The sequence below is a fragment of the Vespa velutina genome, chromosome 9 (assembly GCF_912470025.1).
Source record: "Vespa velutina chromosome 9, iVesVel2.1, whole genome shotgun sequence".
NCBI classification, from domain to species: Eukaryota; Metazoa; Arthropoda; class Insecta; order Hymenoptera; family Vespidae; genus Vespa; species Vespa velutina.
The window spans coordinates 2,342,257-2,358,153 of NC_062196.1; the positions used below are offsets into that span (position 1 = coordinate 2,342,257).

The 15,897-nt window shown below is 34.7% G+C and overlaps 1 protein-coding gene across 12 annotated transcripts in view; it reads right to left on the reverse strand.

The window, feature by feature from the left end:
- The window catches only part of LOC124951677 (ankyrin repeat and SAM domain-containing protein 1A-like), a 121,638-nt gene that overhangs the window by 73,339 nt on the left and 32,402 nt on the right, over positions 1–15,897 (reverse strand). For all 12 annotated transcript variants that reach the window (XR_007101668.1, XR_007101669.1, XM_047500443.1 and 9 more), the window contains 2 exons: positions 14,608–15,357; positions 12,010–12,184 (listed from right to left, as the gene is read on the reverse strand). Coding sequence is in view for 10 of the 12 variants with exons in the window: in XM_047500443.1 (XP_047356399.1) it covers positions 12,010–12,184; positions 14,608–15,357 (925 nt within the window). In the remaining 2 variants the exon portion in view is untranslated. The remainder of the gene's footprint in view (positions 1–12,009; positions 12,185–14,607; positions 15,358–15,897) is intronic.

Consider the following 15,897-nt stretch of genomic DNA (forward strand, 5'->3'; position numbering starts at 1 on the left):
TAACTCAGATGTCAATTAATCATTAAAAATTTTTTAATCTTACTATTTATAATCAGGGTTTATCAATTTAGAAAAAAAAATTTCTTTTTTTTTTTTTTTTTTTTTTTTTTGGAGAAATTTCAAGAAGATCGTTTTAACGTATTATAATTTGTCAACGACAAATATTTTACGATACTTACAGTCGAATTGTAATGGTGCGTGTCTTGGGACAACGAGCTTGAACGCCTGAGACCAAAGTTAGAAAGCCGTCTAAGAATATCAGAATTGCGAGGCGAGAATAGACCAGAGAAATAACATTAAGTGAAAATCTACCGTTATTCGAAGTTACGGAAATATCAGGAACGGTGGAAGAAACTCGATGTATTTATACCTATCGTACTCCTGTCCTCCTTTTCTACAAATCTTCTGTCACTATCTTCGTAATTGGATGAGATTCGTTATTTGCATCAACAATTTTTATATTCAGGAAACGCCAAAAAAAAAAAGAAAAAAATCATCTTTTCATCCGAAGGAATGTACGTATTTTTTGTTTTCTTTCCTCTTCAACGTCTAAAGCAATCTATGTTATTTCTGATTCTTTAAAATCAAATTGAAAGAGGAATTACAAGGACGTGTTAATATAAGAAAAATTTTTTAATAAGACTACGTCAATGTGAAAATGTAAAATTTTATCACATCGACGAATAATATTATTTCGACGAACATACATAGCATTCGAATTAAAAAATCATCAAGTTGTTTCTTCCAACTGGATTTATTCAGAAAATACTCGACTTCCTTGAAGTGCATACGAATGCATGTAAGTAGGTTTATTAGAACACTAATTAACTGCATAACATTTTTTCTGTAGTTACGAAATAAAAAAGGACAAAGTTATTTCGGGACAAAAGAATGGTAAGGATGAGAGAGAGAGAGAAAGAGGGAGGGAGAGGAAGAGAGGGAGAGGAAGAGGGAGAGAGAGAGAGAGAGGACAAAAAAGAAAAAATGCACAATCCTCACCTCGAACAGATAGCACTCGAGTAGTCTTCGCGAAGTGACGTAATCCGTGTTCGTCGTATGTGCAAACTATTATTACGTCAAGGGAACGTAAAGAGCAACAAGTATCGCGGTTTTTGCGAAGCACGCCAGGAACTTCGAACACGCGGTGTACTCGCCGAGTGCACGTGGCATGACTGAACACACGCATACACGAGCAATTGCTATTATATACACACTATACCAACGCAAAAGAACGATTGCACATTTGGAAATAGTAGAAGCAGAGAAGAAGATTGTCCTCTCAGTTACAATCTTTCTCTCTCTCACACACACTTCTCTCTCTCTCTCTCTCTCTCTCTCTCTCTCATTCTCTCTCATTCTCTCTATCACAGATGTGCACACGTTTTATAGCATACTCGTCCTCTCTTCGGTCAACTTTCTCATCTCTTCCCTCTCTCACTCATCCTTTTTATTTCAAAGATCCGCTTTGCTTTTTCCTCGACTCAGTAAACATTTCTTATACTTCTCTCTCTCTCTCTCTTTCTCTCTCTTGCATTTTATTTTGCATATAACCGTCTCATTTCTACCAAACGCTACGAAAGTAGAAAAGAAGGTACAAAGAGAAGGTCAAATCTTCTTCTATCCTTCTTTTTCCATCCGTATTTCGAAGGAACGAACGCGCAACGAACGAGCAACGAACGACGATCGAGTTTTCCAACGCGACACGCCCTAAACGAGATTAACTCGGCTCACCACCTGTCTATCTACGTATCCTCAATCGTAGGATCGAACATACCCATCGATCGTCCTTCTCGAACGAGATGGTGCACGTGGCTTCCACCTGCTCCTCCTCCTCCTCCTCCTCCTCCTCCTTTTCTTCAATAACCAGCTTCCCCTTTCGCAATGCAAGAACTCAGAGATATCCTCGACACCTCCACCTCGCTAGAAACGGAGGTTTTACGAGGACAACGTCGTAGAATTGCTTTTCCATCTCTCTAGTTCTCTCTCTCTTGTCGCCGAGACGACATTCTTTCTACATACGCCGACTCGACTCGTCGACTCCACTCGAGTCCAATAGAATCAGCTGACTTCGACGAAAGAAGATATATGACCTCTCTCTCGGACTCTCATTCGTATCGATGTTTCTCGTTTAAACCCGTGATCACACTTTCCAACGAACGTTCCGGCCTTTTCTTGGCATCTTAGAAATGGATACCATGCGTGAAAACAAAACTATTAAAAATGTTTTACTATCGTCCGAAATTCACGACGAAACTCTTCGACGTACCGCGAGGCTGCTTAACGAGACGACTAATTCGAACGTGTTGGGTCCACGAGCACAAATGAGGAACAGTGAGGAGAAGGAGTAGGAAGAAGAGGAGGTGTGGTGGTAGTGGTGGCAGAAGAGGAGGACGAAGAAGAGAAGGAGAAGACCTCGACACCCGCACTACCGTCTATCTGACAATACGCTTGTGAGAAGGATAGAAAGTGAGAGTGAGAAAGCATGAGAGAAAGAGAGAAAGAGTGAAAGAGAGAATGAGAGAAAGAGAAAGAGAGAGAGAGAGAGAGAGAGAGAGAGAGAATCCGCCTTCTCCGTTTCTATGTATTTGTATTTGTCTGTGAGTGGTCTGACCGTCACGGAGGAAGAGAAGAAAGAGGAAAGAAAAAGAGGAAGAGAGAGAGAAAGCGAGAGAGGGAGAGCTAGTGGCCAGAGCAAGAACGTGCGAGTAGTATGGAAAGATGACCCCAGATATGGGACTAGCACTCGACGGGACCCCGGACCGAATCGCACTGCGTTGTGTCGAGTCCAAACCCGGGGCCCTGACCGATCGTTTAACCGGAGAGGGACTCTCCCTCTCTCCCTCTTCCTTCCTTCCTTCCACCTCCACCCAACCGTCTCTACGTGGGATCGTGCTGGCACAACCTGCGAGACAACTTGCATTCCAAATTTATGCAGCGTGCACGCATCGCGTGTTTTCGAAATAAGAACGGGAATTTCTCTTGCAAAGTACGATGACTTTTTCATATCTCCAAGCAAGCGTTTTCTACGAGTAAACATTCGTTCGAAGATTTTTCGAAAGATTTCTTGTCGACAAATGTATCATCTTAATGATGATCATTTTCATAATAACAATTATAGAATTGAGGTCCGATTAAAATCAAATGTACTTCTTTTACAAATCTAATGTCATTTTATTTGATTATATTCTATTGTATATCATAATAAATAAAAGTTTATGACATTTACAAGAATATTGGAGATACGATTTTTTCCCAAAATATGACGATAATAATTTGATAGAAAAAGATTAAAAAAAGGGTATTTTTTTTGTTATCTATCTGTGTGGTCAGACAATATGATTAAATCTCTTTCAAGATTCTTTTATTGTATCACGAATGTAAGTTTGTTCGAAGAAAGCTTTAACCGAGCGACGTTGAGAAAAAGATCTCTTAAAAGACTTATCTACCTTTCCTGCTCGGCCATCGATGTCTCTTACAACTTAGGTAACACGCCATGCATGCTACCTTAAATGTTTCCTCGCACGTATTCTTTTAGATTTACCAATGTATTCACCATTCTTTCTTTACTATTCATCGATGCAACATATACGATTGTATGAAACATTTTCTTTTGTATTCTTTCTATCACAAATTGCACAATTAAAATTTCTATATAATTTTTGTCGATAATTAGAATTTCATAAAATAAGATTAGGTATATGTAAATATTAAAATGAATGCATTTAAACTAAAAATATCTTGTATTATTCATTAAATTATGCGAATTCTTTTAATTTTGAAATACTGCACGAAATAACAAAGAATTCTAATGTTATATGTATGCATGAGCTTAAAATGAGACTGTTTTGTCGCAAGGTCGACAATTTAGATTAGCACAGAATATTCGAGAGCTCAGGGTTCTCGAAAAACCTTGACACGACCCTGACGAGAAGAATTGAATGACACAGGCAGCGCAATGAATACCACCGCCGTATGAAGAGTATGCTTACAGATGGTAAATGTCGCTTCCAGCTGACCAGACACGGTCATTGTGATGTTAATGAACACAGGAAGAAGCATTTTTGATCAAGCAAATCAACCTCCTGCTTTGTATGATATTCGTGTAGAAATAACGTGTTATATTTATTTCTATCTTCATCAAGAAAGATATTAGAATTTGAAAATATAATACATTTGAAGAATCATTTTGTACACTTTAAAGTAATACTCGATATATTACGATAGATATCAATAAATTAAGAAATTAAAAGGGCAAAAAATTGAAAATTAAATAAAAGATAAATAACATACAGATCAAAATTAAATTATCAATAAAGTAGATGTAAATTAAATATCGATATAAAAATTTAACATTATTCAATAAAAAACGAGGTACAATCTAATGCGACCAGATAAAAATTTCAGACAAGTTTTAACTAAGATCCTTAACGTTGGATTACGATATAAGATTACGTCCGATATCTCGGCAAAACTAAGAACATAATTAATGACTCTATTAAAACGATCTTCTTAAAGAATTTCTTTCCTATAGATTCTTCGTTCTTGAAACGACACATCGAAGATTAGAATACAGTGCAAATGATAAATCGATTGTCAATAAACGATCATAAAAAGCTTATTCATTGGTCATGGATAAGCTTTGGAAAACGTTTCAAATCATATTATACATATGTTATTGTACTATGATAAAGCGTGATCTATTTAGACATTTAATTAAATTCATACTCGAATTAAGCGATTCTCTTTTCGTGACAAGTGGACGTTGTTCGAAACAATAATAATGGACGTATATTTGTGTGTGTGTGTGTGTGTGTGTGTGTACATAGATAAATGTACATACATACGTATACAACATCAAAAGACGAGGTCTTCTCCATCGCGTGTGAGTCACATCCCACGATCCAAACATTCCTGCGTGATGTCATAATATATGTTCCCGAGCATACGACATTATCGTTACATTTTTTTTTAATTCTCGCAACGCAAAATCGCCACTCGTGACGAGTGTTCTATATACCGATGTTCTATTACCAACTTGAAAATATTAATTATACCCTGAACGATCGAGAGATATCATTGAAATTAATGTTACGTTTCATACTGATTCTACGTAATTTTGATTTTTTCTTTATCAAATCCCCAGAATATTTTTACGTTTTCGCTTCTCTTATTAAAAACGTGTATCATCTATTGTAAATATTGTGTATTGTTTCTTCGATATATACTAAGAATATGATTTTTCTATCGTGATCGAGTAAATAAGAACAGTCGTTCAGTGCATGGATCTGGAAAGACCTATTACGCCATTATGTGATATAGTACTAGACGACTAACGAAGTTGAATTAATAATTATATCATTGATGAGTCATTGTAACAAGTCGTGCGAATGCCAGGGCATTCTTTTGTGTGAATGATAATTTAAAATTCTTAAAATCCATGAAGGCATATTATATTTTCATATTTGCTTTACGATAAAAAGTAAACACATACGCACATACACACGTACGTACGTCATACATACAATTCAAAATTGTATAACTTTGAACTTATCGATCTCTTTATGATAATTTTTCGAAATTTTTACAATTGTATTCTAATTCTCCCCTATAATCCGGGTCAAAGCACCCGTATTTTTTTTCTGTACATTAGATAAGGTATACCACCCATGCGTGTTACTAGGAACTGGTCGCGATAGAAGCTTTACCTTACCAGATAAGAAAGTTTGAAGAAAGGCAGCATTTTCGACTTACCACAGTTCGCTGAGCTAACAATGAATCTTTGGAGTACGTTATATGAGAACTCGAGATAATCGAAAGTAATAATACATATACGAATTTATTAAAAAAAAAAAAAAAAAAAAAAAGAAAAGGAAAAAGGAAAAGAAAAAGAGAAGAGTAGATAATTCAAGCTGAGATCGCAAAAAAAAAAGAAAAAGAAACAAATAAAATCTCGAACGACTATATTTCACATACGTAGATAAATGTATTCCATTGTTTACACTATATCATTCGGTGCTTAATTTTTTTATAACAATACGAGTTCGATACTTTATTCAAAGCTAACGAGAAAATTGTCATTGAACAAAAGGAAATACTTTGAAGTTCAAATATTGAAAATAAAGAACAATAGAGATAGGGTTGACGAAGAAAATAAAAGAAATAATCAATTCATTCAGAGTCATAGTACTTAAAGCTCCGTGTGTAAGTGTATCCGGGCGAAGTGCTTAAAGAATTAAAGTGGCCAAGAGAGATAGAAAGATAGAGAGAGAGAGAGAGAGAGAGAGAGAGAGAGAGAGAGAGTGAGAGAGAGAAAAGAGAAAAAGAGGAAGAGAGATCGCGACAAGAGGAGTTTCCCTATTGAAGCTAAACGGTTGTACTTTAACTGAGAACATTCGCGTTGTGTGGTTGTAAAAAAAAAAAAAAAAAAAAAAAAAAGAAAAGAAAAGAAAAGAAAAAACATAACAGAACACAGCACCGTTGTATCGCATTACACACCGGCTTCGCGCCGTTGCGTTGAAAATGCGCACGCGATTATTAAGCCGGTTGTCCGATGTTACCCGTTGCCGGATGTCATAACGTAGTTTGTCTTATTGTCACCAAATCCATTAACATTCTCATGGCGTTGGTACAATGCCAAAACCGACGTACGTTTCTTCGCAAAAGTCATCGTGAACCGTTCGCCAACGAATCAAGAGAGAGTCGTTCGCATTAGATTTTTCAAATCAGCTTTCGTTTTACCGTTCATCGTTTAATACGACAAGTTCGTACGAATGATGAAAATTTTTTTCAGTCAACTTAATAAAATCTATTTTTTTTTCTTTTTCTTTTTTTTTTATTTAATTAATCAATAAAGTACGGATATTCATAAGATAATTTCGGATTCTAATAGGAGTCCATTATTTTTATAAATTGATAAGGAGTATATCATTTATATGTTTCGATTGAAGAACATTTGATCCAGAAGAAGCAACGATCCATAACCTACGACAAATGATACGATGAGAATATTTAATGATAAATGAAAGGAGAACGTATGATTTGGCTACAAAAAAAAAAAAAAAAAAAAAAAAAAAAAAAAAAAAAAGAAGAAAAGAAAAAACAAGTAAATACAATTATCTCGAAAGTTATGCGTATGTAAATCTTTCTAATGACGTGTGTAATTTGTAAGAAAAGAAAGATAAAATGAGAAATAAATATTAAAATTATCGTACGATGAGTGATAACTCATTAAGAAGCGGAAATTCACGCGTCAATACGTACACGGACACGCCGTCCTTGTGATGGCAAAATGTCCGGCAATGAACTATCGCATTGCAAAATGTGAAAGCGATTAAAATTCCAACGAACGGACGAGTCTTTCTCTCTCTCTTTCTTTCTCTATGTTCTGTGTTATTTCTATGAGGTTCTCCTCACGACTCCTTTTAGCTTCGAGTTACGTGAGAAGAATGTATACTTTTTAAGGTGAGCCCACTTTTTACAATGAAAACAAATAATTTGAACGATTCTTTGAACATACGATTACCCATTTAATTTTCTTATTTCACCACGCGAAAACAATACTCATTTGTTCGACGTTTCTTTTATCAGAGAAAGAACAAATACCTAATTAATCGATTCACGCTTCGAGAGCGAACGAAAACAACGCTTAGCCGGTCGAAGCGTCGCGTACCTACTGACTCTCCTGAGACAGAAAATCATCGTGTCTGTCCGCTGTCAGATAAGAATATCTATCGTCAGCCATCCACGCCTCTACTACGTATACGTACGTAAACGTATGTATGCCTGTGTGTATGGACATAAACGTACGTTAATACGTGTGTACGTTTCTTGTGTATATATTCTACGTTTATCTGTACGCGTAGAAGAAAAAAAAAAATACATACAAAGAGCATATGCGAGGAGAAGAAGTCGTTCAGGTAAAACGATACATTCTGTGTTGTCGTTAGTCTAAATGTAACGACGATAATGTTACCAAACGTATGCAAAACAACAATATCGGTGACACTTATAATACGCGTGCGAAAAGTCGCGTTACGAGAGACGTTTCTCGTGGAATTTATGAACAAAATTATTTTATTTGATGAACAATCTGAAAAGAAAAATACTAATTGATTATTTTTTATCAAATCAAAAATTGTGCATCAATTGTGAATTATTCAATTTAAGGAATTAATAGTAATCGTGAAAGATTATGAACGATCTATAGATAAGTTGTAATTATTATTTGAAAATAAGAAAGGGAAAGAAAAACGTGTATAGTCGATGTTATTAATCCAATCTCACCTTGCCCTAGTTGAATCGACCGAAACTCACCTACCGTGATGATTTTTTACATTATATCAGCGATGATGTATAAATTATTTTTTTATTGCAACGCCTGATCGTTTATACTTAAGACACATTATCCTTAATATAAATATAGCCGTAAAATCGATAAATAATGACAATTTTAACCGTTCAAATATGTTTCTCACTCGTGAGGACTTGTGCATTTACAAATATTTAGAGAAACCATTTGCTCGTCAGCTTTGTAATGGCATAGCTGATTAAATACAATTAAATAGACATTACCTGAGCTTTACTGATAGGATAAAGTTAAAATTTAAAATTTTGAAAGTACGTTTGAAAGAAAAGAAACGATATATAGCGAAAACATGCATTAGCATATAAGAATTATATGCAATTTATAAAAAAAATTTAAAGAAAAATGAATATCCAGATTATATCGTAAACAAATATGTTGAATAAAGTATATACTGTATTCATGTGACCTGTAAACAAAACTTCAAAGAGAAAGGTCGAATTTCGGACGAAATTCTTTAACAAATTTACTTCTTATCTAACGAAAGAGCGTCCATATGTAACATCTCTTAATCTCATTCCTCGCAATTGCATGCATTGTTATATAAGAACGTTTTCGTTATGAAAAATGCAAATTATAGATAATTGGACGAGACTTTTTATATGTGTTCGTGTATGTCAAATATTTGCAAGCATGAAATTGACTCATCGTGTAAAAGAAATACGATGCAAGGAAAGCATCTGTGTAAATGAATATGATGCACTCTGCTTGTAATGATCAGCAAATGATAATTACATACATATATACAATTTGTACAATTTTTATTACAACAATATTTGGCGGATGTAGCACAATTTTGAAAACTATCGTGCCATACAATAACTCTCTAAATCGTTCATTATTACATCGATAGCGTTTACTGAAATATTATATATATATAAAAAAAAAATAAAATAAAATATTTTTTATATGCTTGACAAATACGAAGAGATATTACTTAATATCTCACAAAAGCTTTAAAGGACAAACGAAGCGACAAAATAAATGTAGACATCGCATACATTATAGCAGCGCAACGTTTATTACCAAACCAATGTTATATTATAAACGATAAATTGCTTAACTTTAAAAAGTAAATATATATATATACATATATTTCTCCTACTATCTAAATAGCCTTTTATATATATATATATATATATATATATATATATATATATATATTTATATATATGTCTGCTCGCATATCTCGAACGATTACATTAATATCAATATTTGTGTGAATTATCTTATATCAGAGAATAAATTCTGAAATAAATCACAACAAATTCAAATACGAGGAAGACGTTTAACTACTTTTCTTATTCTATAATCCTTTAGTATAATTTTTCCACGTATAAGATAGATTCGTTTTTGACTATAGAACTTTATCACATAGAAAACAGTCTCGGTTTATTGGGAATAGTGCAAAAGAATTTCAAAATTGTCTATTATTGAACTTAACTGTGCTGTATTTTAATTTATATCATAAATTGAAATTGATTAAAGTCACAGGACATTTATATACGTTAGTAAAAAAAAAAAAAAAATAAAAAAAATAAAAAAGAAACAAAAAGAAAAATTAAAAAAAACAAGAAAGTATGCATGCTCTAAAATTGTTGACGAATTTGTTAAAATTCTTATTGTTATAACATTCACTTCACACGTTATTTACAGGATCAAAATCGAATCTATCAACGACATTATAATATATCGAATACTTCATTATACTTACTACATCAATGAATAACATTTTTACATATATATATATATATATATATATATATATATATATATATATATATGTGTAAAATATATATATATAGGTATATACCTGCACTACTTGGCTCCACTATATTCGTATACACATACTTAATAGTATAACTTATTATAGATACTAATTTGGACTCTACTATTTATTAAATTCTTGTCTACTTTTATCTACAATAATATCTCTTAATACTACCAGTATACGGACGCGAAGCTACTCTTTGTTAATATCTATACTGTCATTAAATACTGCGTTATAAATGTAATATCAAAGAAATAGATAAGTATATGTACTTACATAATTGTGTATTCAGTAAGAAAGAAAAATATATCTATTAAAAAAATATACTAGAACAATAACGATAATATAAAATCTCTAGTAACACTACTGACAAATGATAATCTCGATTCTTTCTTTTATGCCAAGTTTCTATCTTGTATAATATAATATCATTAAAATTATTTATAAAACAAACAATATGTTTATCATTGTAGTAAATATACGATGAATTAGGAAATATTATTTGAATATATTGCGATTGCAATATAGATTTCGTAAAGTCTCCATATATAATTATAAACACGTTATATATGTATTATTATATACAATACCTATATACACAAAACCTAATACATGATAGATTATTTTGATTATTTCCTGAAAATCTAACGAATTAGCTTATTCACTGTACATCTGATACCCCTTAACTGTATCATTTGTGACACTTACGTTAACTAAATCGGTCAACGAGCATGGAAGGGTCATACTGGGAATGTTCAATTTACCAAGCACGACAATTACGATGGACGTTAACTTCTCGACGTTTTAATCGAAGAGAAATTTCTATTACATACGTCAAGTTAATTTACGAATAACAATCAATAATTGGCTAGTTACTATTTTCGATCACATGTCACAAAAATAACAAGCTTTCTGAATCGTTAACCTCTTTTTCTACTAACACGATCGTGCTCTTTTCGTGTCACGTTTTAAAGTTTTATTGTTAGTTCGGCCAAGATATAAATTCGAAATCGTTTCGATTTTATTATACTCGCGATCGACGTTCTTTCTGCCATATATATATATATATATATATATATATATATATATATACACATATACGTATACGTATATATATACGTATACATATACGTATATACCTATATACGTATAACCACGTTTCAAACCCCATCCACACCCTTAACCGTCGAATGAACCTCATGGTCGCTTCCTTTTTTTTCTTATAAAACCAAAAAGGGCTTTTCAATACCCGATCCAAGTTCCGATGGAACGAACGAGTTCTTCCTCGAGCTGTCCGATAACGGAGGTACTACTTGCCCCCAGGATAGATTACCTTCCCTTTTTTTCCAACAAAGGTTTCTTCAGGTTAAAGTGCATCCGATTAATATCAGGAGCGAAACGAGCGGAAAGGGAGATTGAAGTTTCTACAGATTTCTTTTTCTTTGTGGTGAAATTTATCGACATTAATACATTTTTTGGTGTATCGATAAGATTGGATAGATAACAGAAAGGAATTTATATATATATACACACACACACGCGCGCGCGCACACACACATACACACACACACACACACATCCATGAACATTTAATTAGAAATTATTATGTGTGTGTAAAAAATATTCTTTTTTCAAATATCATCGATTTTTAAACATTAAAATGCAAATTCTATAAGAAAAAAATGGAATAAAAAGTGGAGGAAGGGAATTGGAAAATCTTTATCGTGAGAAAGGAGAAAAAGGTCCGGCAACAAGTGTATCTCTATCCGTGTTCAGGCAAACCGTAAACAACAGAGACGCAACACAACGATTATGCATGTACACGTGGTCAGAAAGAAGCGTCATGCGGTGCAGCCAAGCGTGCGTTGCTGTTTACCTGCGAAGGGCACGTCTCCGAAGTATTCCTCAACGTTGTCGGTAGACATGCTCTTGTCCGAAAGAGAAACGCTCGATAAAGAACCGCTGGATGCATCGAGAGAACCGCTTGCAGGAAATTGTAGCAAATCCTCATCAGTTTCCGTTTCCATGTCGCGAGATCTTCTTTTATAAACCTGCCGAAAAACGAACGTAAAACATTTTTCTCTTTTCTTTTTTTTCTCAGCGAAGTTATCTTCTTGTCACACATAATTGTGATCTCTGGAGGATTATGTACGATGGGCGTTGTTTCTTTTTCTTTTTGTAATCTTATCAAAAGATGTAAAGATTTTTATCTTTTATTTGGAAAAATTTATTTATCATTCCTTATTTATTTTTATAACAAATAATTCTTATGGAAACAAACATTTAAAAATGCATTCTCTTTTCTTTCTCGGTAAATTTAAAGAATCGATTTTTATTAGATATGATATTTATGCATTTAAAAAAAAAAAATAATAAATGAATGCAAGTAAAAATACAATGCAGAAAGCAGCGGGAAAAGAAATTTCATGTGGCTCGACTTTTTGCAATTAAAATCTCAGAGATCAGAGATAGCAGACACGATCATCATTACGATGAACATTCTGGAGGTAAAGAGCGTAAACCATCACTAAAAATTCGTAGATTTTTCTGTGCTTCAACGGAATGGAAAAAGAAAGAAGCTTCAGAAAGACGAGGTAGAAGAGATGGCGGAGAGAAATGGAGAAACATTTTCAAGAAAGGAAGACAGAGAGAGAAAGAAAAAAAAGAGAGAGAGAGAGAGAGAGAGAGAGAGAATCAGAGAAGCGCAAAAGTCGAGGACTTCATTATCCAAAGGGTGTCGGCGTCTTGCATTTTGCTGCTCTAGTGAACCCCCGGAAGTTGACAAGTGAAAAGCAACCATCCGTAATCGGTTCCTTCATTTTCGTCCTTTCCTTCGTCTTTTGCCTGTCGAGTCTCTCATCTTCGTCTCTCTTCCTATCCTCGTCTATTTCACTGAGCGTTACCAACGATCGTAACAACATTTGATCAAATCACGTCAACGATCACATTTCAACAGAGATTCAACGGAAAATTCTTCAAATAATTTTATCGTTCATGAGAAATATATCTTAGACGATCTTAAAACTATTAAAACATAGTTCCGTTGATCCACAATGAAATAAACATGATCACGAGAAAATAATACAAAATTTGAAATCGTGAAATTCATTGAAACATTTTCGTATTCCTATCTAAACCTCAACATCCGACTGGTTTTATTGTATAATCATAACTGACAGATTGCAAATGTAGAAATATCGTATAGTTGAAGAAGTGGATTTCTAAATAACAGCGGAAGTCGAGTCGAGAATTCTCCGAAGATGCAACGAAGCAAAAGCCGAGAATGCTCGATTCACACGATTTCGACGTATCAACGGATCCTTCCGAGCAAACGGAAACGTATCCGTGCTCCAACGATGCACGTTGCTCCCTTCAGAAGGAACACGTTCTCCTTTTCCCTTCTGTGCCATCTAGCGAAAAGGATACATATACATATACATACATACAAACACACACACAAACACACACACATACACGTATGTAGACACACACAAACACATACATACACATGTATGTAGACACACATACACACAAACACACATACGCATATATATATATATATATATATATATATATATATATATATACATACACATATATATGTACAAGCGCGCGCACACACACATTCACTGTGTTAGATTTCGCCGAGCGTATACGGCCGTTGAAAGATGTGGATTTGCAAGTGCATATACCAGCCGTCGTCGCCGTTACCGTTTGATGAAGAGAAAAGCATCCTATCCTGACTAGAGAGAGAAAGAGAGAGAGAGGGAGAGAGAGATAAGAGAGCACGCTATGGATATCCAAGTACCGGTGGAGGAGAGAGGAAGCGTACGCGTAGAGTCGGTCTCACAGCAGAGCGATCACAGGATGACGCGGCAAACGGCTGTGAAGGAGCGATGCTGATACCACGAGCAGAAACTAAGAGAGCGAAAGGGAGAGAAATAGGGTAGGGAACTGCCAGATTTGGCTCCTTGGAAATCGCATCACAGATCAAACAGGGCTTGTATATTAAACATAGCCCTATACGTAAGACGTTCGTACATAAGTATATCTATACATACTAGAGACCATATACTACCGCTTATCTTCTATCCAACGATTCGGATCGACTGAGAGATTTAACGATCTTTGACATGGATGGAATTTCTCGACTTCGCGACGTTTCGCGCAACTCTGATACGAGAAGATATGAAATCGAACATACCGTTTTGTATGCATCAACGATCACGTAGCAAAACGTGCAGAAATGAATCTTCTAAGATCTTCCTAAGATATACTCGTTGAATATTGACAAACCGGAGAAAGCAAATATTTATGACGACAATTACAAGAAATCTTTTTCTGTAAATCGTCTATCGTAATACTATCGAATATTATATTATAAATAAAAAAATTGTTCTGAAAAAAAAGTTTAAAATTATAAGAAATACGTGAATTTTATTAAAAAAAAAAAAAAAAATACGAACTGACTCACCTGGCTCAACGGACGAATACGTTCGTGAATCGATTTCTCAGCTTGCATGGCAGAAGGTGGTGGATGATCGGGAGTCGGTGGTTGAACGTAATGAGTTGGACTCGTAGGAAACATCATTTGCACACGTCTGAGTCTTTTATCTGTTGCCTCTCTGTTATCCTGAACCATCATTGTATGACTACCATCAGGAATCTCTCGTTTTTCGTCTAACAAGCTTTCTTGGGAAGACTTCAAAGTAAGGAAGGCGTTAGAGACGAAGGTTTGTTCCTGATGTATAGAATCGTTCTCGCTACAGGGCGACTTATCGACGCAAGGGCCGTTGTTATCAAGCTCATAGCCTTCGTAAGCGTGTCTACGAAGTTTCCTTCGTGGATTTAACATCTTTATCGGACGATTCTCGTAAATAGATGTTATTGCAATTGGTTCTACATTGGTGTTCGCTGTTGTTGTTGTTGTTGTTATTGTCGTTATTGGCATTGCCTCTCGTCGATTGCCACTTTCCACGGACGGCACGAAACGAGATTTCATTTCCACGTACTGATCCACGCTTCTCGTCACGTGTCGTAACTGCTCACGACGTTTTTGCAGCTGTTCAAGATCGATGTGACTACGCGCACCGCTACGCGCTAAGAACAAGTACTCGTAGTTACTCGGACCCAACGAACAGTCCGCCGAAAGTGACATTTGAGTCTGCAGGTGCGTCGGCGAAACTGATAGGTTACGCCTCGGTGGTTTCTTCGGTGGTGTCGGCTACAAAAATCGCCACGAAATCAGCCTTCCTATTGGTATCGATCATGATACCTACTTTATAATGATCTCTATGCTATACGATATGAAATCATAATAGATCGATTCGTTCGATAGTAAGTCAATATTGTCGCTGCAGAGTATATTAAATTTATGTATTGCGAACGAAAAAATAACTATACGTTCGTTTGTCATCGATCAACAACTACACTCTTTTATATCTAAATATAGCATCTAAATATATATATATATATGTGTGTATATATATATATATATTATATATATCCGAATACAAATTGAAAAGTAGTCATAAAAACGCGTTAACCTGAACTGTATTTTCAAAGGATTTTCCATCAGTTCTATATTTTGTGTTGAGCGATGCAAAAATCTATTTCCTCTACCTTCGTATTAGATTTCTCCGTTACAACGATCGAATCGACAGGCCAATTATCGAGAAATCGATCAACGAGGAGAATTCTCTACCGTGGAAGCCACGAAATTGATGATACCTCCATCAATTTAAAGCACACTCTATGGTATAAA